At 39.3% G+C, this 25,236-nt stretch overlaps 1 protein-coding gene across 2 annotated transcripts; it reads right to left on the reverse strand.

Annotated features, from left to right (window-relative positions):
- On the reverse strand, nt 1–24,428 carry LOC306884072 (tetraspanin-15-like). 2 transcript variants are annotated; one of them, XM_079439723.1, is made up of 8 exons: nt 24,230–24,428; nt 14,134–14,319; nt 13,177–13,251; nt 11,675–11,770; nt 8,984–9,097; nt 5,334–5,384; nt 4,557–4,673; nt 1–1,729 (listed from the first exon to the last, which is right to left on the reverse strand). In XM_079439723.1, exons 1-8 carry the CDS (start codon nt 24,311–24,313, stop codon nt 1,568–1,570), a joined length of 885 nt encoding a protein of 294 aa, XP_079295849.1. In that variant the 5' UTR covers nt 24,314–24,428; the 3' UTR covers nt 1–1,567. The 2 variants fall into 2 exon arrangements, with proteins under 2 accessions (XP_079295849.1, XP_079295850.1); XM_079439724.1 differs by having other exon boundaries at nt 315–1,683; nt 24,230–24,388.
- Nucleotides 24,429–25,236: the final 808 nt, after the last annotated feature.

Here is a 25,236-nt window from a genome sequence, read left to right on the forward strand (position 1 = left end):
CATATTTATAAAATGTATGAAACAGAAAGGATGCCCAATCACAAGCATTATTGAGAATGTGAAACATACTTTATCAGAATCTGTGGAACTTATTAGAAAAACAGTGACTATATTTGTTTACGGTTTTAAAAGAGATAAAAGGAAATGGAACAAATAAGTGGGTAAAACACAGACTGCCACATATTGACAATACCAGACGATATCAGACCATGTCTAAAGTGCAATATTGAGAGTGCCGCAGTCCCCCTGCAAACACAACAACCAGCATGACAGAGAACAGATAAGATGATCCACTGAAGCAGCAGAACACAGCTCTGTGAACATCATTTATTCATTCAATCAGCAGGACACTCGCTGTGTTCAGGGCAATGCTCAAGCTTTAACAGTCAGGTCAAGATATAGTCACTGAAATCACAAAGACAGCAGAGAAATCCAGAGATAGACCAACAAAAATGTTAATGCTTAATATTATTCACTTCAATCTGTTTGTTTGCAATTATCTTTCACTGAAGAACATATGAATGCAATATTTTGTGCATTAAAAGAAATATGCCATCAGATGATTCTCCTGTCATTTAATGACAGGAAACATCCATCTTATGTATTTCTTTATAAAAACAGGTCAAGTTATGCAGTTAAAATATAAAAACCAACACCATTTGGCAAAAAGAAAGGGAAAAACACTTTAAAGATATACAAGACATACACATGCAGCTCTGACAGAAATATGTTGAGTTCGAAAAATAATCTAGACAAAATAAAAATATCATGAGAAGCACAACATGTAAACGATGGACATTAAAATTCACAGATTACAAAATAATCAGCTCATAATAAGCAGTATATTATTAAAATGAAGAGGAACAACCCATTTCAGGTAAAGGCTCAATCTGAAGTAAAAGTTATTAAATTTAAAAAATGTTTTACAGCAAATATGATGAACTAAAGGATTGGATTTACACAGCTTTTAAATGTGGAAATGTTTTATAGTCAGGATTTATACTATTGCTCATCTTAGACACAATGTACAAAGGAAACAGCACTCTTATTATGATCAATGTAGCTGCCGTTTTTTATAGACTTTAACGGTAGAAGTTAACTTGTGAAGAGCACTGTTTGCACAGGTAATACAATTCCAGGTTTCTTTTTTCCAGAGACTAACAGGGAAACGGTTTAGAAAATTGACACCCTGTCAAACACAACTAACCTGTGTAAAATCTAAAGGCATTCTGACTCTGTCAACATGACGTGTCTTTAGTGTACTGCTTCAGATCAGATTTAGTCCTGAGACAGAAAGTCAGTCCTAGCATAAATAAATTTGACTAAAAAAAAAAAAACTACCCATTTTCAGCTGACAGATGAAATAATAAATCCTGGGAGTAACTGTGAAAACGATATTGACAGTACAAAAATTGCTTGCATCAGTGTGTCTGTGGCTGATATTACAAACGTAAACCGTATCGTTGAGTTTTGCAGAACTACAAACAGTCCATTTCATCCACAGCACATGATATTACCTGTATAAATCCTTTTTTCTTTCCAATTTAAGCTTTTTAGGAGTTTGCACTTAGTCAATTAAAGGCATGCATTTGCAGCATTTGGCCCACTTGCTTTGGTACTTGGTGTCCTTGGTTCCGCCGTCCAGCAGACCATCCATATAGTGTCCATACTCCTCAATGGCATCTTCCACACGGGTGATATAAAGCCAGGTAAAGATCACACCAAAAAACTAAAAAAATTAAAATAAATAAATAAATAACTTTGGACAACAAAATTGTCTTCTGTGGAAAATAAATAAATAAATGCACTGCAAGCACCCCACAGCATAAAAACTGGATTGAGATCTAGACTGTGACTTTGCCCTTCCAAAACCCTCAAAAGATGACCATTTTGCACTATTTGTGCAGCCTGTTTTTTTTAAAGGTTGCCTGATGCACACTCTCATTAACTGTTGCCAGAGCTGCCTGCAAATCTATTGAAGGCACTCTGAGGTTCTTTGGGACTTCCTGATGCATTTGCTCTTGGGGTGAATTTGGTGAAACTGTCTGGTCTGTCCATATTGCCAGTGGTCTGAAACATTCTCCATTCATTTTGCATACAATGGCTTTCAAATCCTTTTCAGATGCATATCTTTAAACAGTCCTTCTTGTCTGAGGCTCAAGCAGTTCTTTTATTTTCGATATAATGATACCATGTACTTCAATGCTTATGACCAATCTAGACCAGTTTACTGAGGTTTATAAAAAGTGTGGCCAGGATTGCCAGATCTGCGTAACAAAACTAGCCCAATAGCCATTCAAAGAAAAATGTCTCGTTCATGCTTGTCACTATGATAGCAGTGAATAGCGACCACCATCAAACTTAAAATAATAATTTAAAAAAGTATCACAGAATGATCCCATGCGACATGTGTCATATACTCTAAGTATTCTGGGGGTATGTGATAGGGTTTGGTGAAAAACAAAACAAAATGTAATGTATTATTTAATGAAAATCCTGACTTTGGCCGTCACAGTCATGAGACTCTATTAGCACAGCTGTTCACACAATCAAGATTAATAAAAGCATGACAAAATCCATCTACCCTCTTGATATAAATATGTTGTGTTCAGAACAATAAATTATTGCATTGCTATCTGTCATTCATGACAATCAGGTTCCAGTCTGGAGATATTCAACTCAGTGAAGAAAAGTACATTTCTAGAAATTTCATGTAATGTTTTTATTAGTCTTGATTTCTCGCAACTTGCACACTTTTCCTATAGGTGAGTCGACATGTGGCATCATTCTGTGATACTTTTTGCATCTTTTTAAAAAGCTTGATGCTGGTCGCTATTCACGGCCATTAAATGGAAGAGTGCGTGTGGGACATTTCTTTACATTTCTCGTTTTGTGGTCAGAAAAATAAAGAAGGGCATACAGCATTAGAACATCACAAGGGTGAAGAAATGACAACTTAATTTTCATTTTTGGGTGAATTTTCTCTTTAATCTGCACACTTATATGCTATACAAATTGTGCAGTAATATAAATCTTGTAATAAACAACTGGGATGTTTCACAGTGTGGGCAGATTGACTAATGACTTCCCCCAACTGTGAATCGCCATTTACGGAAAAACTCCGAAACTAATTATGAAAGCTTCTCGGTTTCAAGAATTTTTTTGTAAAAAAAAAAAAAAAAAAAAAAAGTCCCACTGCTCCTTACTCAAACATATTTGCACACATGCACACAAACATCAGACTGAAAAACATTACAATCCAATATTATGTGAAAGTCATTGCTGGAGTCTCTCTCAACAATACCTGTACTTATCACAGATACAGCACTATATCTTCTGGCATAATTTCCTGCGAAACAGCGTACAGACAGGGACCGTCTGACCAAATAGAAACTCAGCCCTGTTTCTAGCACCTCGAATGTACTGGAGACTTAAATTACATTTGGTGTGCATGAGCTTTCTGTGTTGGTGGGTTATTATCAAAGTTGCAGCATTATTTAAATTTCCACAAAATAGATTCAAAATTTATGTGATTATGATAATCTACATCTGTGACTCTGCTGTGGTGTTTTTCAGTGAAGCTTTAACACTGGTTAAAGTGGAAGGACACACAGAAACACCTGCACATTAGAGGCTGCTTTTGAAAGTGAATCAGATTTCTAGACTGCTAATTTGTTGAAAACTTGTTTACTCATGGTACTCTTTGGAGAAATATTTAAATTCATACAAACCATGCCTCTCTCACCACCCACCTCTTAATCAGTGTGGAAAACACTTAATGAGAGATACTTTATAAAAGGGTTCTTAATTACACTGAATTTATGAGTGGGCACAGCTAATGATGAAACCTAAATAAAGACTAGAAGAAATATCCTCATAAATCAAATTCTTGGTCTTTTGAGGAGAAAAAATATTGGCATTTTGTTTTGTTTTGGAAAGTTCTGTCAAAGTCAATATACGAATAGGAATAATAGGATTTCCAAAAACACTTTTTGAGATTAATTAATAGTTATGCTTTTAATTTGAACGTATTAATAATGATAATTAATATTAGTAGTAGTAGTAGTATTTAGTAATAGCTAAATGTATTACTTTAAATATAGCACATTTACACAAATCAAATCTAACGTCCTACTAAAGTGAAAATTAAATAGAATTTTGTTTACATTTTTTTTTTTTAAATGAGTAAGAAAAAATGAGTGCTGTGGTACTACAGATTTTGTGACGTTCAATGCAAAATGCATGTCTGGAGTGAGACAATAAAAAAAAAAAAAATAATAAAATAAAAATAAAAAAATGTCCCCCACAACCCCACCACCCTTGTGAAAACCATTTAAAACTACAGTAACTGCTGTCACAACTCTTATCTCAAACTCCTCAAACACTTTGAAAGGTTCTTACAGGCAAAGAAAAATGTCATTTTGTTCTTGGCAAGCTCGCAGGCTTTCAATTAAAAGTGAAAAGGGCATGTATGCTTTATGTAAAGTAGATCATTTGTATTAAAAAGTCTTATGCAGACTATCTAAATCATCTTCACTGATAACCATAAGTCTTACCTGAGGAACTAAGATGCCCAAAAGAAGTCCAGCCATGATTTTATAGTTGTCCATGAACCAAATGAAGACGGCATTAGTGCAACCACGGGTGTAGATCACATCTATATTTTCGATCCTCTGCGGGCAAAGGTCAGGCAATATAAATGTTATTACATTGCAGAGTCAAAAAAACTGCCATCACTTTATGTCACTTTAACAACTAGTGTTATAAAGTGATTGATTGAAAATGTATTGAGAGATAGTTGGATGCGGTTATAAGGCAGATCATCATCTGTGGTGCTGCATATCCTCACAGCCTGTTAAAATTCAAAGGTGGTTCTCATAGCTCTTCTCAGATGATCAGACCTTTGACCCCTCCAAATGAATGTATTTATACCCGATGGATTGACACAGGACACACAGCACTTTTAAAATATCAGAATGCACTTATAAGCTACATTAACTTTCTTGATTCAAGGAGGTGTGATCAGGGCACAGGGGAAGTTGTGGCCTAATGGTTAGAGAGTTGGACTCGTAATCCAAAGGTTTGGGGGCCGGCAGGGATTGTAGGTGGGGGGAGTGAATGTCCAGCGCTCTCTCCACCCTCAATACCACGACTGAGGTGCCCTTGAGCAAGGCACCGAACCCCCAACTGCTCCCCGGGTGCTGCAGCATAAATGGCTACCCACTGCTCCGGGTGTATGTTCACAGTGTGTGTGTGCACGTTGGATGGGTTAAATGCAGAGCATGAATTCCAAGTATGGGTCACCATACTTGGCAGTATGTCACTTCACATACCTCTTTCACCAGGGCCTTGTATCCACACAACGTATTAACAACTTCAGCATGCTGTAATACACAAGCAAATGCAATCTTATTATTTTCATAAAAACACCTAGATTCATACAGTAGGTAACAGTTTTATCTTGGATTTCTCACATCAGCTGTGAGATTATGTAATAGTACTGATTTGGCAAACAGCAAAACCTCTTGTGGGGAAGACATTTAACATTCCCAACCCGCTGTATCATAGGTATGAAATTACACTTGGTGCTGATTAATGACTAGCCTACTCTCTACATAACAGGTTTCCATTACACTAGTTTTGATGCCCGTTCTGTCATTCTAAGTTACAGAGGTTTTAGTCTTAAACTAATGCGGTGATAAGACTACTAAGCTTTATAAATGAAGCTGAAGTCATTCTGTGAGTAACTGTACACATTTTGATTCGTTTTAAATGGTTAGTTCACTCAAAAACTAACATTCTGTCATCTTATACTCATCCTAATGTCATTCCAAATTCATAAGACTTTGGTTCATCTTTGAAACCCAAATGAAGAAATTTAATGAAATGATATATTTCTATCCCGTCATTGAAAGTTCAAGCAACTTTCAGTCAATGTGCTCCATGTATGTGCATTGATAAATGTTTCTAAGTAAATAGAAACTTAAATTAAATCTATTCATCATATAAAGTGATAGTGTCTCTTCATAAAAGTTGGACTGAACTTGTTGATTCATATGGGTTTCTTTCCTGATCTCTTTATGAACTTTCTGAAGCGTTAAAGTTTTGGTTGTATGAACTTTCAATTATCTTAATGGAGTGGGATTAAAGATAATTTCATTGGTATTAAAGGTAATGCCTTCATATTTGATTTCAGACTAAATTTTCTGATGTAATCTTCATATATAGACCGCAGCATTGTTTTGTCTTAGACTGAAGTAGTGATGAGGTAATGCTTGTCCATAGGTAATCTGCACACAGCTGGACGTCGGCAAACAGGCTCTGTGCTTTTTCCAAAACTAATGAAAAATGCAGTCCTTTTTGACTGCAAGACCTGCTTTAGTATCGCACTTTTAGAGGACCTATTTTTTAACTGCCCTATGCAACTCCAAAAATGGGCTCTTTTAATATTCAGGTAAAGGTAATTTCAAGCTGGGTCTCATTACGAATGCTCTGGCTTGTGTTGAGAATGACAAGAAAATAAATGCGCAAGAAACTAACAAAAATAGCTTCTGTCTTTATCGGTGTAACAATATCTTCCAGACTCTTCCAGACTTGCAGATGGGTCAAAATTCCTGTTAAGCAGCACATTTTCATGTCATTTAATGGACTTTATAAGACACATTTCAGATTTGGGGAACACAAAAAATATATTCCGATTTTTTTCTATACATTGAAAGTGAATAAAATCTAATGGTGTTTGGAAACCAGCATTCGTCAAATGATCTCCTTTTGTGTTCCAGAATTGGTCACAGGTTTAAAATGACATGAGGATGAGTAAATTAGGACAGAATTATCAACATTTTTAGGTGAACTATGACTTTAACTAACAAAAGCCAGGTCCCTTCCACCAGGAATTGACATCGTTTTTGGCATGATAAAAGCAGCACTCATACTCATGTAAACGAACTCTCAATCCCTCACTGGGCAATGGCTAGCGCTAGCTCTTTATTTCCATCCTGTTAGACAGCTTGTTCATGCTATTGCCATTGTGTAAATCATCAAGTTATCAATCAATGCTTCATCAGAGCATATTTTCGAAAGTCTGGTACCCTTATATAGACATACTTCTTAAAATATAACACAAGAATATTCACTTTCGGCAGTTATAGATTACAAATGTACACAACACAGAAATTATCCAGATAGCACAGGATCATTATGAGCTCAACGATTTCCATAAATGAACAAAAGTAAAGCAAAGCAACTGGGTATTATAAAAACTGGAAAACCTGAGCAGAAAAACACTTCATGCATCATTTCAAAAGTATGATGTGTGGACAAAGTTCTTTCCCATTTCACTGGAAGTAGTGCCATTGTTTTTGCACCTGTAAAATTTGGAATGTGCCAGTTATTTGTGAAACTGAAAGCAGACAGGAGTAGATCTTAAATGTGACAAAACAAAATGGGGAATACCGAGAAACACAAAATGACCATTTTTTATGCTTTCCATTTGCCCACATTCCCCCCTTTAGATCTCCTTTCAAGTGAGCAAACAGTAACCTCATGAAAGACTCACAAAAGAAATGAAAGCTTTTGTTTCCAGTCAAGTGAATCAGGGCTGATCTAAATTTAGAATTTAAGTATTTGCTTCCATTCAGTTTAAGCGCTAACATTTAAACTACACTTAAAAATGCTAGGATTATATTTCTTTAACAGAAGGTTTATTTATATAGGTTATTCGACAGCCGATAGCAACGACTTTGCCAAAGTTTACAGACATACAGCAATATCTGTTTATGAAACATTTGCAAAAAGATCCTGGAGATAAGAGGACTCTGCAATAATATGAGCTAACCTTCTGCGTTAACAGGACACCAAATTAATTCATGACTGCAGCTTCAGACACATTCATTTGACTATTTTATCTAATATGCACACTAGATTTTTTTTTTTTTTTTGAAAGATGCGTCTGTAATATTGTAAAATATTATTACAATTTAAAATGTTTTCTGTTGTTGTTTTTAACATATTTCAAAGTGTAATTTATTTATATACATATAATACATTTTCAGCAGCCATTACTCCAGTTTTCAGTGTCATGTGATCCTTCAGAAATTACTCTAATATGCTGATTTGAATTTGCTCATGATGAAAACATCTGTGCTGTTTAATATTTTTGTGGAAACTGTGATACATTTTTATGGGTTCTTTGATGAACACAAAGTTCAAAACAGCAGCATTTATTTAAAATCTTTTGTAACAATGTAAGAAGTCTTTAGTGTCATTGTTGATCAATTTAATGTGTTTTTGTATTAAAGCATTAATTTCTTTAAAAACAAAAAACTAACAAAAATCCTTATTGTGCATGTCATATAAATGTGACTCCCCTAATAAAAAAGTAATATTTAAAATACATTTATTTCATACTAAGTACAGTCCAAACCTATTAAAATATTTACTGAAATTTTGCTTGATACTTACTGAAATAAAACTGTAACTAAACTTTAGTGTGCACAGCGCACATTTCTTAATATTAAGCCTAAACTGTGTTTTAATGTCACTACTGGTGAGAATTGTATTATCTTTGAATAATATCAGTCTTTAAATGCAATATATTTAAAGTGTACCTGAAGTATACTTGCAAATGTTACAGTTTAGCACCATCAAATATAATTTCGTATATCTTTAGTTGGACTTCAGCACTACTTCTGCACAATTAAAGTGCATGAAGTACAAAATTAGTTGTTAAAATGAGCAGACTCATTTACCAGTTTAGTATAATAAAAGTACAACTGCAGGGGATAATTTATTAAGTACATAACCATGTAAATGTATTTGTAGTATATTTAGCGTGAAATAAATGTAATTCAAATACATTTAGTATTTAGATTTTTCACTAGGGACTTGTTGCAAGAGCTGTGTTAAACAGCAAATTTAACATAATGAGTGAGGGGTGTGTTCATGTGTGTATAGGTTGACATGAAAACATTCATAGACAAACCTTGCTCGGACAACAGGTGTAAGGCACCGCACATGCTAGAGGACCAGGAGCAGAGCAGTTATGATACATGTTCACCTGCCAGTCCGTGAAGTCAGTTCCCCCACAACATTTGAACTGGAAAAAAAGAAATCAAAGCAGTAAAAATCACTTGTGGATTGAAATATCAGCAAAGCTTCAGACGAAGGCCAATATTATTTGGAAAAGTTCTGGCACCGCTGAAGACAGTGATATACAAGACTACTAGAAGAATATTTGTACATTGCATTTTTAAAAGCAACATTTGGGGAATGTACAAATGGTTGGATATGAGTTGAATTTTCTAGTGTGTCATCAGCTAAATTGCACCTAGGTTGACAGGGCATGAAACACGAGAGGTGAAATGAATGATCCGCTCTGTATTCATTCATTGAGCCAAAACTTTCAGAGGACAAGCATGAATCAATTTTAGGCTCCCGTCTTCCCTCAGCGAATGGCACAATTCATATTCCAGCCCCACAGCTCATTTAAATCTCAGTGAATAACATTAGAGGTAATTACGTAAGCAATTGCTTGATTCGCTCATAAGAAACACATCTCATACTGATGTACAAGAATTATATGACAATCAGCTTAAGGAAAACAAAGAGCATAATTGTTTGATGATATCCTACTGTGGAAGGCTAACAGAAACTAATGCAGCATGGAATGTCACTCACAAAACAAATAAATGAGGAATGATCAGGACCACTGGGAATGAAGCCACTCGACACATCAGCCAGACAGAAAACAGAAAACACCAATTATGTTTCGATTCACATGGTCTTGCGCAGTGTTGCACTACTGTGAATGGGATATCTGTAAAATCCACTTCACTTAACAAAACTGGCTCATTTAGAAAGATTTTTGAACACTGTAGAAACTGTAGAAGCTGAACAGAATAACAGAATTCATTTTCACTGCTTATTTTAGCCTAAATTTGTGATGTACTGAGGGGGAACAAAATGACTGTCAGGTTTCTTTCTCCCTCTAAATCTTGTGAATTGATATTCCGATGTAGACTTGCTCCCTGTGATGTTTTTATTGTCCTTCAGATTGAACACATCTTCCCTCTATTGGAATCTTATTCAAGATAATTATCCTGTAAATAAGAAACAAATACCTACTGTGTCATGTTGGGCTTTTTGGGGTGCTGTTTGACAGAAAAAAATAAGTTAAAAAAACCCCATTCAAACCACAATGAAAGACTGCTGTGACAGGCACTGACTGTGGTTTTCAAAGAAAAATAATCCCTTTTTCATAACAATGGACCAAACAGAATGTGCTAAACCTTTTCCTTTCGACCATCACAGAGTGAGGAATGATTACTTGAAATCAACTGTTCTTAGAGGTGCCACTCACTCTACTTTTCTTTTAGGTCAAGTCAAAAAGGAGCTTGTTAAAAAAAATGAAATTGCTGTAATATTTCTATACATGATTGAGCACTGCTGAACAGCTCGCTGTAATTACTCACATTAAACAGGTACATGTAGATGTGCAGGGTGAGGTATGCATCTGGTGGACTGGCACAGAGTCATTCTCTTGCACCTGAATACACCTCTGTATTCACTTAAGAGTGTTTCTATTGAAATCTCTGAGCACTGAAATGTTGTAGATGTGTCTGCTGGGTCCCTAACATTTAAACTACAAGTGGTGCTGTTTAAATGGACTCGTCCTATAAATAAACAAATACATTTCTAATGGTTGGTTTCAATGTGTTACTTCCGAATGCATTCAAGGAGATGTTGTTACCTAATTAATGGTCATAAAAAAGTACATCTGAATTGGCATTACATCTGAGTAACATGATTATAAGGGCCTTATGATTTTCGTGATGTGGAAAACACAGACTGAATTGTATTATCCAGTCATTAAAACAGAATTTATAGAGCAGAATGTCATGGAATTAGGACATCAAGTCAAAATTAGAGCTGTACAATTGATGCTCATAGTTTTTTCAGTGTCTGCTGAGTCCGACTAGGAGTACATCCACCTGAACTTCATCTCCAGAGCTGCTCTGAGATCTGCAAATAAATTCTTTAAAAGGTCTTCACTATAAACTTCAAATAAAAGTTCTGTTTAGCCTGAAAAATGGCAGAATTGATGATAAAAATTCTAAAGAAAAAATAATAATAATTATACTATTTTTGTACTTTTGTAAATAGTTCTTTTTGTAAAAAGGAACTGCTCTATTTACAATCTTTAGATTAAAAGATTGATTAAATTCATATTTTTTTAAAATAAATTAATCATACATTTGAATTAAATCAAAACTGAAAATCTAGAAAAATTAAACAAGTTAAGATTTCATATGGCACTATTTTATTTTTTTTAATAAATGATTACATTATTAAATTCAAATGATTAGACATGGATTTTAAGGATGAAAAAAGAAAAACTTATATATATATATATATATATATATATTCAGGACCCTACCAGCTTCTTTTATTTTAAGAAACAAATAAAGAAAAATAGTTTGAAGTTCAACCAATTTTAAACAGAATGGGTTTGCTAATGGCAGTGCAGAGTGAGTACATGCAAAGAGATCTGGACCTTCATAGTTTCATTATGTGAAACTTTGTTGACAGATCACGTTTAAAGATGCCTTCAATGCAATTAAAAAGTCAGCATATTAAATCTGTACCTTTCATGCGTTCATGATAAATCTCTTACCGTTTTCTGAACAAAGTCCATGATGTTTTTGAAATCAAGGTCATCATAGTAATTGACCATGCCTTTACGGATGTTTTTGTTGAGAAGGTCCTCTGTCTGATTGGCAAAGAAGGTCAGTGTTATAACAGGAAGATGTTGTTTTTGCAACAAAATGTAACAAGTCTGATTTCTTTTAGCATGGGATGTTGAGTCTTTGTTGTTGCAGTTAGAAATAAACTCAATAAAACTGCAATATCTGAGGACTGGTACAATTAGTTTCTTAAAAAATATGATTGAAATTATGTTCACAATGATGATGCTCTGGCATCAAGCTTATTTTGTTAACGATTGCTGAAGTGTCAAGAAGCCAAATAAATTTCCACATCCAGCAGACGCTGAAATACAACCTCAACTAATCAGAAAACAGTCATGACCCAGCAACCATGTAACAGTACTCATAATTATCTTTTTTAAATTAGCATGGATCCCATTAGCCCAATGAAATGAATAACAAAGAGACTACCAGCAATTATTGTCACATTGCATGGCTAATGACTATAAAATAGTGCAATACTGAATTCTGTATGTACACATTTCTTTTTGTGAGACATGTCGCAGTCTACCACTTGGAAATGTACAACCCAAATTCTGGAAATGTTGGGACATTTTTTAAATTTGAATAAAATGAAAACTAAAAGACTCACAATCTCACAAGAGTTTCAAATCACATGAGCCAATATCTTCACAATAGAACAGAGAGAAAAACAAACGTTTAAACGGAGAACGTTTTACACTTCTCTCCACTAAATGAGCTCATTTCAAATTTGATGCCTGCTACTGGTCTCAAAAAAAGTTGCCACGGGGCAATAAAGGGCTGAAAAAAGCAAGAAATGTTTAAAAGATTCAGCTGGGAGAACATCTAGCAACTAATTAAGTTAATTGACATTAGGTCTGTAACATGATTAGCTATAAAAGGGATGTCTTAGAGAGGCAGAGTCTCTCAGAAATAAAGATGGGCAGAGGCTTTCCAATAGTAAAAAAAGTGCATAAAAAGACTGTGGAATACTTCCAAAACAATGTTCCTCAACGTCAAATTGCAGAAGCGTTGCAAATCTCATTATCTACAGTGCATAACATCATCAAAAGATTCAGACTTCAAACTGTTTTGAAAAGAAGAGGAGATGGTACTCCATGATAAACACGCCCCCGTCCCAACTATTTTAAGACCTGTAGCAGGCATCAAATTTGAAATGACCTCATTTTGTGCATAAAATTGTAAAATTTCTCAGTTTAAACATTTCTTATGTTATCTATGTTCTATTGTGAATACAATATTGGCTCATGTGATTTGAATTTAATTTCATTCAATTCATTCAGTTTTCATTTTATTCAAATTTAAAAAAAACGTCCCAACATTTCCGGAATTCGGGTTGTACATCGAAAAACCAGTCTTTTTATATAAAGGAAGGGATTTGTCAAGAACATCATAAATGAAACTAGAAAGAAGATAAAGATGGCTGTACCTGTCTCCTAAAGATCAAAGCAAGAATCCCACTGACAAGCTCCAAAATGAGACAGAGAGCCAGCATGTAAAGAAACTGCAAAGCAACAGTAAACAGGGGATCTCAAATGAAACAGAGACACACGCACATTACTCAGATACAAATGAAACACAACGGTTGCAAGTCTGTTTCTGCCCTACATGGGCAGTGAGTCCATCTATGCATGCGTGTACAGCATCCAGTGACAATTTGTTTTCTAGCTAGTGTGATTAGGCAGTTGTATTAACAGAGAAACTGGAAAATAAGAGACTTTTCTTCATGAGACAAACTTCCACTCTTGCTCTGAAAATGGAAGCACTCTTAGTACTGTTTGTCATTTTCAGCCCTGTTGATAATAATTGCACGTTAATTCTACATCAGGCGATCTGATGTTTGACAAATTGTGAATGTGTAGTCAAAAAGTGTTATTCAAATGGTTCCTTTATTCAAACTGATAAATGACTCATCCCTAATGATACTCAAACGAGTGTAGTGTGGTTTGTTTTGCTACTTTTTTTTAGTTTAAGTGATTTAAGAAAGAATGTTTTCCACTTTCTACTATTGACCCACTTTACTTTTTGTGGAATGCAAAAGATGTATTTTGAAAAATGTTTTTGTCCATATAATGACAGTCAATGGGGAGCATAACACTAGGCATTGACTTTCAATATGTGGACAAAAACAAAATACATTTTGCACTCCTCTGTAAAACGCAAGTCATACAGGTTTGTAGCAACATGAAAGGGTGAATAAATAATGACAGGATTTTCATTTTTAGGTGAACTGTCTTTTTGTGCTAATGATATTTTTTGTTTGCTTCATTCAAAAAGAATCATTATAAACAATAGAATATGAAAATCATTATGGTTTTAATGATAAGTGATGTGCTGAAGAGGACACTACTATATGCAAAAGTCTGATGGAAAAATGAAAACTTACCACTTTGAGAAGGCACAAGTTGTCTCTGAGAGACGCCAGAACGCCGATGAAGGAGATGATGAACATGATCACACCGAGCACAATGAGGATAATGGCAGGAGCCAGGAATACTCCTTCCAGAGTTTTGTACTGTTGCCTCTCCACCTCCGCATAAATTCCAATGGCCAAAATAAAGCCCCCTATGAGCTGAAACAAAATCCCACAAATCAGATCATTTGGATTTCATGCAAAATTACATTACATTACAGATGGGAATAATATCACTAGCCCTATTAGCAGCTTACCTTTAAAAGGCACATGGGTTAAAAACAGCACAAAAGAGTGCATTTAGTCACATTCAGGGCCTCGAAAAGCCACAAAAATTTACATTACTGAATCTAGGTGTATATTCTTCAGTATGTTTTTCATATTTAAAGGTATTATGATTAAAACAAGAGCAAAGTAAAGCTATGTGAACCTGTGACCTCCTGGGTTAATGTATTCCAACCTTAAATCTTAATGGCTCCCCAATGCGCCATGTGATTTCCATTTGGAAATATTCTACATGATTATCATACTCTACTGATCGGAGCTGTGGCTGCCTAATTGTAGAATTAAAGCATGCGGTGTGAACCACAAACCATTTCTGTATCACAATAAAAAGTAGTAGAAAGTAGATCTGGGGGAAGCATATTCAGATTAAGTTGTGCAAAACGGACATAAATGCACTTCTGAAACCCTGAGAAACAAACACTGAACTCCAGTGACATGGCTTAATGGCACAATTGAATAATAACCATCATAATGCTGCCCTGGTAATTGCAGTAAAACCACTCCAAGGCACACCTGTTAACTTGTGTGTGTGTGTGTGTGCGCGTGTACATATGGGCTTTACAACACATTTGTTGTGCTAATGCATTCCTTTGTCATTCAACATCACACCAGCATGTAGTCTGTACGGATAAGTTGTAATCTTTTTCCTCAAATGAATGGAGGCATCATCGGTATGTACCGATGGGATGTCTTAGATACCGATGGGATGTCTGGTAGTGCATAGATAAAACAGTAAATATTATAAACTTAAATAGTGTGTAAATAAATTAATATTTCTAAAATTATACTGTGCTGTTGTTCAGCAATGACATCAACGGATCAAGTTTCAGAAGGAAGCAACTAAAGTGTATGGTGAATGTGAGGGGGTGTAAACAGGTCAAACTGGTGGAAATGAATGGCCTAATTACAGAGTAAACAACTCACCCACTCGGACCACTTTTAGTCTTGTCCAAATTAAAATGAACTTGAAACATGAAATGATCTGTGGGTGATCCGGATTTAATGAAGGTCTATATAGTTTGGTAAAATTAAAGGTCTACCTCCGTGTTTACCATCATCATCATCAGGTTACAGAGGGTTTATTGACTAATGGGCTAAAAAAGATGGTGGATAAAATAAAAGGTAGTAGCGTTTAAGATAAACAAATGTGTGTTACATGTATTTTTTTTATTATAAAGCAATATAAAACTATTAACATACATAATGTTAATTCTCACTACCTATACATTTTTTAAAAGTATTTTATGCACACCAAGGCTGCATTAATTTCATAAAATTAAAACAGTAATATTGTGAAATATTATTATAATTTGAAATAACTTTTGTATTTTAATATATTTTAAATGTAATTTATTCTTGTGATGGCAAAGCTGAATTTTTAGCAGCCATTACTCCAGTCTTCAGTGTCACATGATCCTTCAGAAATCATTCTAATATGCTGATTTGCTGCTCCTACTGACCCCAAACTTTTGAACAGTCGTGTAACTGTAAGCTAATGAGAATTTGATGTGACTTGATTTTAATCATTTTATATAAACATATAAAAGAATATGGTAGCATTGATTAACCCGGACCTGTAAACATAAATGAAACACAAATTTATTACAACAAAAGCAAAGCCCCTCTCTGCATTTCAGAAGACCACCAAACATTATAATGGTTTTTAATTTTTTATATTTGTATTTATTAGTTATAACAAATGGCAACACTAAAGAGGTATTGAAAGACTAAAAACAGAAACAAGAAGTGCCTTTGTTTAGTTCCCTAAATAAGGTTACAAAAGCCACCTGGGAAATTGTTTGGAATGTGTCAACCAGAGTTATGACCTTTGGCATACTATAAAGACTGAAGGCATAAAGGTTGATGGAATCCAAGACCACCACCACCTCACTTCAGCAGAAATTCTCTCAGGCTGAAACTGGCTCCACCTGGTTGGTCATTATAATCCATTTATTTTCACACATCTTTATGTCAAAACACTTTGCTTAAACACTATATGAAAACAAAGAGCGTCTGGATAGTAATCTACAAAACCTCTAGGACATGCATCTGCAAATATATACAATTCAAAACTACTTCTAAACATCCAGAATTGCCATTAAGCCAATCTATGAAGTTAGCACAGGTCAAGCTATTTGTACGCAGTTGTAAGTGCACTTCAGAATGTCTTTTACCAATCAACATGAGTGCACATTAATCAACAGAGATGGTGAGCAGATGTACTCCCTTGCCTTCGTGAGCAGAATAGCCATCCATACAATAATTCACCCTTGCAGCCCTGCATGAGGCACGTGCACCAGGTCTCCTGTGAAACTCATGATGAAAGCAGCACAAAGTGTGAGCTGGGTCAGCCAGCACTGTAATACTTGTGCCAATGGGCCACCAAGAGCCTCGGCTGGTGGCATAATGGTCTGAAATGGGGTCCTATGGGGCCCATTGTTTATGCTGTCAGTGTGATGGGTTCAACATGTGCAGACCTGCTCTTGACATAAAACAGAGAGAGAAGCACAATGGTGCAGCCCGTGGTATTTCAAACCTCTGCTGTAACAAAGAGTAGCTTTGACACCAGCCTTTAACTCACAATAATCTTTTTCAAATGTCAATAACGGATGAGAATAAAGATAACTACAGAATGTCACAGTCCCTATGCCATGACAGCACCTCAAACTTGAATAACACTTCTATGAAAAGCATTATTTGCATATAAAACAGTATAAAGAATACATTAATGGCACAATTGTGAAATGTATACAAACGATTATTATAAGAGTTTATGCAAAAATTATGCAAAATAATTCAAACAATAGGAAACGCTATTGTTCTCTTTCATAGGTTCACTCAACGCTGCGTAGCTTACGCAATGGGAACACCCCGAGGTGTGACGATTGTCTGAAGCCCTTATAGAATCACGCCAATTCATTGGCTGATGGCGCGAGATGCCGCCCCTACGTCATACGTGATTGACATAGACCCGCGATCGCGCCATCTTACTCCTCAGATTTTCCTCTCTTCAGAAGCGTTCGCTTCTCGCGGTTTTTCTGGCCCATTTTCGAAGACGTTAGTCTGGGATTCTTTCCACTTCAGCGACCGCATCTGTGGAATTGTATTCTCCTAGTGGTGTGTGGAATGGATTTTAGTCGGTGCCAACCGCCGTGCTCTCTCCTCATCGCGAGTGATGACCAGCACGGTAAGTGCGTCAGATGTGTGGGCCTGGCCCACGCGCGAGACACTATTTTTGGCATTTCCAATTGCAAGTACTGCGAGAATTTTACTTTAAAAACCTTGCGCGCTAGACTCGCGGTTTTTGACCGAGAATCTGCCGTTCTCCCTCGCCGCGCTGCTCCGGAGGCCTCCTCCCTCCGCGAAGCCGGGGCTTGGGGTTCGGATGCGGAGCTCGAGGCTATGGAGAGTGAGCAGTTTTCACTTTCTCTCCCTCCATCGCCTGGGCGTTACCGCGCGATTTCTCCGGTCCAGTTTTCTCGCGGCTGTCTTGCACCCAGCCCGGAGGCACGGGAAGCCGTTTCCTTCGGGTTGGAGGATATTTTGTATACTGCGGCCTCCGACTCTGAGGACTTCGGAGCCGCGCCATTCGACGTTCTCCCGCCTAGCGGCCAGGAGGCTTCTCCGGCCTATTCTGAACTCGTGGACGTTTTGGCGCGCGCCACTGAGAAGTTGAGCTTAGATTGGCCGGACGAGCCTCGCGAGTCCCAGTCATCTAAGCTCGACGAGCGTTTCCTCAGTGGCTCTGGTTCGCGCCCGGCGAGGAGGAAGTTGCCTTTCTTCCCTGACCTGCATCACGAGATTTCCAGGTCTTGGAAGCAGCCTTTCTCTTCCCGCCTCACTAATGCGGCGGCCGCTGACTTCACCAACCTCGTTGGTTCTGTGGAGCAGGGGTACGCCGCAGTCCCGGCGATCGAGGACACGCTCGCTGCACACCTCTCGCCGACTTCCGCCCCCTCGTGGAAGTCTCGCCCTCTCCTTCCGTCCAAGCCGTGTAGAACCACCTCTGCTTTGGTCGGTAAGTCCTACATGGCGGCGGGACAGGCAGGCGCGGCTCTCCACACTATGGCCATCCTTCAGGCCTACCAAGCTGAGGTACTGAAGGAGATGGATGAGGGGGATGGTGTGACCCCCGAGGCTGTTAAGGAGCTTCGCAGGGCTACCGACTTGGCCCTCCGTGCTACTAAGCATACAGCGCGGGCGGTTGGACGCAGTATGGCAGGTTTGGTGGCAACTGAACGCCACCTGTGGCTGAATCTGACGGAGATCAGGGAAAAGGAGAAGGCTTTCCTCCTTGACGCCCCGATCTCTAGCTCTGGCTTATTCGGTGATGCGGTTAACACTGTAGTCGATAAGTTCAGGGCTGCTAAAACGCAGTCAGCTGCGTTTAAGCAGTTCATGCCACGTCGTGCGCGCGAACCGGCCTCTGCCTCTGCCTCTGCCTCATCTTCTAGGGAGCGCCCGGCCCCCAGAAGGGAACCAGTCGGTAGAGTGAGCGATCGCGATCCGGTGCATCCCCCACTATACACAGTCTGGGGAGCCCGTGGTCGTTCCGCTACTCGCCAGCGCCCCCGCAAGCGGATAGACTTGAAACGCCCGAACAAGCCCTCCGCGGCGGCTTCTTCGGGTCGCTCCTGATATGAGTATCAGGAAGAGGAGAGCTTCCCCCGCCTCGTTGGATCGCGACGGACCGTTAAAACGTTTCTGTCCGTCTCTGAGTTGCTCTCCTCCGCCAACTGTGCCATCCTCGCCGGTAGTGACGTCTCGAGGAGCGCAGGTCACTTCCCCTCTTCGGCGACCATTGAAGGTAAGAGACACTTCAGGTTTTCTCCCCTCAGAGTTGCTGCAGGCTGCAGACATTGTACACGCGGTAAGGGACGCCCAGCGCTTTCCCCCCGCGCCAGTATCTCCTGCCCTTGCCTTTATGGCCTCATTAGGTCATGCCTCTGTGCACGAGGACGCTGTGAGCTCTCCTCTGCTTCAGCTAGGTACTTGCCCCTCCCTTCAGGGGGACATTCAAAGCAGGGACCCCGTGTTGGTATCCCCCTTGATATGTTCCACTCCGCTACCTCTGTCGGCCTTCCTCCACGCCTGGAGGGACCTGCCGGGAGTGTCGCCCTGGATTCTTCGTACAATCCAGTTTGGTTACACACTCCAATTTGCACGCAACCCCCCCCGTTTCAACGGGGTTCTTCTTACTGCTGTGAACAGCGCCAACGAGGCTTCTGTCCTACAGCAGGAAGTCTCCTCGCTTCTGCTCAAAGGGGCAATAGAGGAGGTCCCCTCTTCGGACCTAAAGCACGGCTTCTTCAGCCGTTACTTTCTAGTCCCGAAGAAGGATGGGGGTTTGCGTCCTATACTAGATCTGCGCAGGCTGAATTACTCTCTCTACAGAGGGAAATTCAGGATGCTGACGCTCAAGAGCATTCTTTCCCAAGTCCGAGAGGGGGACTGGTTCGTCACTGTCGACTTGAAGGATGCCTACTTTCACATCCAGGTGGTTCAGAGACACAGGAAGTTCCTCAGGTTCGCCTTCGGGGGAAAGGCTTACCAATACAGGGTTCTTCCCTTTGGGCTAGCTCTGGCCCCTCCTCAACTACCTGGACGACTGGCTCGTTCTAGCCAGTTCCAGGGAGCAGGTGATTCGTCACAGGGATTCTCTCCTTTTCCACCTTCGTGCGCTTGGCCTCCGGCTGAATGGCCAGAAGAGCGTGCTCACTCCAGCTCAACAGACCACATTTTTGGGGGTCTGTCTGGACTCAACCTCGATGCAGGCCCGTCTGGCCCCTGCTCGGGTGGAAAGCATCCAGTCGTGCTCGGCCCGCTTCAGGCTAGGCCGTCGCGTATCAGTGGGCTTGTGTCGCAGGCTCCTGGGCCTTATGGCAGCGGCTTCCCCGGTTCTCCCCTTGGGGCTGCTCTATATGAGACCATTCCTCTGGTGGATGAAGTCCCTTGGTATTCACCCCTCTTGGCCATCCCTCCGCCTACTAAGAGTGTCGGGCGCCTGTCTTCGCTCCCTCTTAGTGTGGCGGGACCTCAATTTTCTCCACACAGGAGTGAATATGGGGTTAGTCTGCCGTCGCCAAATGATAACGACGGATGCTTCCCTCTCAGGGTGGGGGGCGGTCTTCGAGGGAAGACCGGCTTGCGGTGTTTGGTCAGGCAAGTACCTGACGTGGCACATAAACGGTCTGGAACTGAGAGCGGTTCACCTAGCTCTCACTCACTTTCTTCCATTCCTGGCGCACTCTCACGTCATCGTCAGGACGGACAACATGGCGGTGGTGTCTCACATCAATCGCCAGGGGGGCTCCCGATCGCGCACCCTGAACAGGCATGCACGTCGGCTGCTTCTTTGGGCACAGGGCAGATTCTTGTCCCTGAGAGCGGTCCATGTCCCAGGGGTCCTGAACCTAGCGGCGGACTTTCTGTCAAGGCAAAAACTCAGGTCGGGGGAATGGATGCTGAACCACCGGACGGTGGATCAGATTTGGGAACGTTTCGGCGCAGCAGAGGTGGACCTCTTTGCGTCTCAATGTCCCCTTTGGTTCTCCCTCTCTCATCCTGCCTCTCTGGGGATAGATGCGCTAGCGCACCCATGGCCAGACATGAGTCTGTATGCTTTCCCTCCGATCAAGCTCATCCCAGCAGTATTGTGCAGGGTGAGGACATACGGAGTCCGTCTTCTCCTAGTAGCCCCGTTCTGGCCTTCCCAGACGTGGTTCTCGGAGTTGGTCTCCCTTCTGGAGGGCGAGCCGTGGGAAATTCCAGTCAGGAAAGACCTGCTGTGTCAGCTTCAGGGCAGAATTTGGCACCCACATCCGGAGATCTGGAAGTTGTGGGTATGGCCGATCATAGGTCGCCCTTAGCTTTTGGTCTCTCAGATGGAGTCCGTGAGACCATTAATAGTGCCAGGGCCCTTTCCACTAGGAAGCTCTACTCCTCCAAATGGAGGGTTTTTGAATCCTGGTGCTTGGCTCATGTTGTAGACCCAGTTTAACTGCCCGGTTGGTTCAGTGCTGGAGTTCCTACAGGATAAGTTTTCGGCTGGAGCGGCCGCTACCACCTTGAGGGTCTACGTTGCGGCTATTGCTGCTCGAAGGGACTCAGACGATGTCCCGCTGGGTAGACATCGTCTAGTATCTTCCTTTATGCGTGGGGTTAAGCGCTTGAGGCCGGTTCGTCCTCCTAGTTTCCCTTCTTGGGACCTTTCTGTTGTCCTGAAGGGGTTGATAGAGTCTCCTTTTGAACCTCTAGAGTCAGCTCCCGTGAGGATTCTGACATTAAAGGTTACTCTTTTGTTGGCGTTGGCCTCGTTTAAGCGTGTGGGAGATCTGCAGGCTCTGTCGGTCAGTGAGTCCTGCACTGAGTTTGCTCCTGGTCTAGTCAAGGCATTTCTGAGACCTAGGCCTGGTTATGTCCCCAAAGTTCTCTCTACGTCTTTTCGTTCACAGGTGGTAATGCTGCAGGCTTTCTCTCCCTCCTCCTCGAGTGAGGGCGATGATAGGCTTCATCTGCTCTGCCCTGTTAGAGCCCTGAAGGTGTATGTGGACCGTTCCAGCCAGTGGCGTAAGTCCCTACAACTGTTGGTGTGTTTTGGTGCAGGCCGCAAAGGGCTAGCCGCATCTAAACACACAATATCCCACTGGGTTAGGGATGCTATTTCGTTGGCCTATGAGGTGCGCAGTCTGCCTTCACCTCTGGACATCAGAGCTCATTCCACCAGAGGGGTGGCCTCCTCCCAAGCTTTGTTTAGAGGGGTTCCCCTGGAGGACATTTGTATGGCGGCAGGTTGGTCCTCTCCGCATACTTTTGTGAGGTTCTATAACCTTGATGCAAATACAGCTCCTGGTTCCCAGGTTCTCTCTGTTTGAACCAGCTAGGTTTGTAGTGCTCTGGTCTGTAATGGGCCAGGTCTGGCAGCGCGTTAGCTTGGCGTGTGTGGTATTTCGTTCCCATTGCGTAAGCTACGCAGCGTTGAGTGAACCTATGAAAGAGAACGTCTCGGGTTACTTGCGTAACCCATGTTCTCTGAGTAGGGAACGAGACGCTGCGTCCGCTGCCAAGCTCCTCTTGCTGTCGACCTGCTTCTTCGACAGGAAAATCTGAGGAGTAAGATGGCGCGATCGCGGGTCTATGTCAATCACGTATGACGTAGGGGCGGCATCTCGCGCCATCAGCCAATGAATTGGCGTGATTCTATAAGGGCTTCAGACAATCGTCACACCTAGGGGTGTTCCCATTGCGTAAACTACGCAGCGTCTCGTTCCCTACTCAGAGAACATGGGTTACGCAAGTAACCCGAGACGTTTTTCAAACAAATGGGGACAGAACATTAAAATTAACAATAAAACAAGCATTGCATAGTAATTATAATCTGGATTTCTGTTTAATCAGATCTGAGTTTGAACTGTCAAAGGAATTTAAAACTGAAAATATCAGAGCTTATATAACCCCAAATGACTCTCTAGTTTATTTTTGGTAAGTCACAGGCTGACTACAGTAAATAAGAGTATTAGGTAACTTGAGAACTACAATATGGAAATACATGCTTGATATTGTTTTGAATTAAAAGCACTGGAGTATTCACTAATGACTTAAAGTTCAGTAAAGTACAGTACAATGTTAGAGAGAGAGCGAGATAGTTGTGTATCTATAATATGATATTTTCTTCAATACTATATTTACTCTCTTACCTAAGGTATAAAACCTAAAAGGTACATCTTTGTACCTTATTTAGCCCTAAATAGAACATATTAGTAGTTTAAAAGTCGATATTACCACCTAAAGTGTACATATTAATAACATTCGAAAGGACACACTACTTCAGTGACAGTTTGATATTATACTCTTGTAAAGCATATTCCAATTCCATTTTAGGGTCAATCAAACTACACTCGCCTCATGAATTTAATGTAGGTTCAAAACAAGCTTGACCTTATAAATACAGGCCTTACAAATAGCAAACAAACTTCATACTAAAGACAAAAGAAGAAAGATACCGTTCATGAAAATGAGAAAAGTTCTCATGTGGTATATTCCTAACACATAAGCTATTCAACAATCTTGAGCTAAGTAATAATGATTAGCCTATGTGCCAATGAAATATGAATGATGGTTCTAATGGCCTTTGACTCCATGCTAGATAATGGTCGGAGTTTATTTGATTTATTTATTTTAAAGGCACGGCTTTGCACAGTATGACCACACACATCTGATGCAATCAATAACAGAAGCTAAACAACCACTAACCATTCAAATGAGTCTGTTTCAGTTTCTATCTGCTTCATTTAAATATAAATACTGCTTATTTGTTGTTTTTTGTGTATATTAACACATACATTTACCAAGAAAGTCGTTGCTATTTAAAGTGTTTTCATTAGCCTATATACTATTGCCATTTACGCTTAATATTTTCTACAGCGACGTCAGATATTTATTAATAAATAAATAGATAAACATTTGCAAGGTCATAAAAACATTTCAATTTACTCTACTAAGGATATCGATAATTAAATGAGTAAGAAACCCATAATCCTACAGTCCAGGAGAATTACTCGAGGAGGGTGGGGTCAAGAGCACTGGAACAGGTAATGCGTGACATAATAACATTATTAAAATATATAAACAAACTCAAACGTTACTAGCAGACTTGTAATATTGTTTGCTTTCTCTCTGTTCTTTCCGACTTTTTAAACCGCACTTGTGTACATTTGCTTGATTTAGCCTCATAGACTTGCCACACCGATTTATTATTACGTATAACAAAAACAATCAAACTCACCCAGAAAATTGTTGCATATACGATTAACGAGAACTTGAGAAAGAGGTACGAACACCTGTCGCAATATCGGACTTCATTTGACATGTTAAAAACGTATAAATTACACGAAATACGTTCGCGTAGTGGACACTTCCTGGTTTGTTTGTATCTTCTACCTGAGTGAGCACTGAGCAGAGCACGCGCTCCATTATCACAATCACAATGTTTTGATTGACAGCTGGTTTGTCCAATGAGAGAGCGGGATTTCACATGGCGTGTATTTCAGGAGTTTATGGTTTAAGAATAAGAGAACTCTAAAAGGATATTACTTTTTGATTTAACACTACAGTCAACACGAAAATGTTATATATTATTGTTATATATTCATGTAGGCATATATTAATGATATTTAAATGCACCGAATGTAACAAAACTCATAAAACACGAACATTTTCATTATAGATTTATGCATCTAAATATGTTTTTAATGTAGACACCACTGATTTAACCACATTTCTGACTGCTGACAGTGTCCTTTTTGTCTTCTTCTTTTTTTTGCACTAGAAGAACCTCAACAGATTAAGCCTGTAAATCTCTGGCAGAAATTTCCGTTTTAAAAATAATAATAAAAATAGAATAAAAAAAAAAAAATGGGTGTAAGATAGGGTAAGATGCTCTCCTTAAATACGATGTGGATGAGGATGATGATACATCAGACAATGTGTTAATAAAGGATTGCTAATTAACAATGTAAAGTGTCATTAATGTAGCTAACATACTAAATTAACTACTGTTTAAAATTTTATTTTGATAATTTAGTTGAATAGTTGAATAACTGGTGATTGAACATGAAAGGTAATCTGTTAATATATTTAATTGTCTATTAAAAAGTAAAGATATGTCATTATAAACACTATGAATACAAATTTAATTATTTCACTCAACTTACCTACAGATATCTGAAATGTACATCAAGTTAATGGTAATATTAGCCTACATAAAACCCCCACTAACTACAATAAATATTT

The sequence above is a fragment of the Barbus barbus genome, assembly GCF_936440315.1.
Source record: "Barbus barbus genome assembly, chromosome: 18".
NCBI classification, from domain to species: domain Eukaryota; kingdom Metazoa; phylum Chordata; class Actinopteri; order Cypriniformes; family Cyprinidae; genus Barbus; species Barbus barbus.

Coding starts and splice junctions, on each gene's coding strand:
- LOC306884072 (XM_079439723.1), bottom strand. CDS start 24,313: ATGTCAAATGAAGTCCGATATTGCGACAGGTGTTCGTACCTCTTTCTC. Junction 4,674..5,333: donor ACAAGGCCCTGGTGAAAGAG/GTATGTGAAGTG, acceptor CTTTGCCCGCAG/AGGATCGAAAATATAGATGT. Junction 1,730..4,556: donor TGGGCATCTTAGTTCCTCAG/GTAAGACTTATG, acceptor TAATTTTTTTAG/TTTTTTGGTGTGATCTTTAC.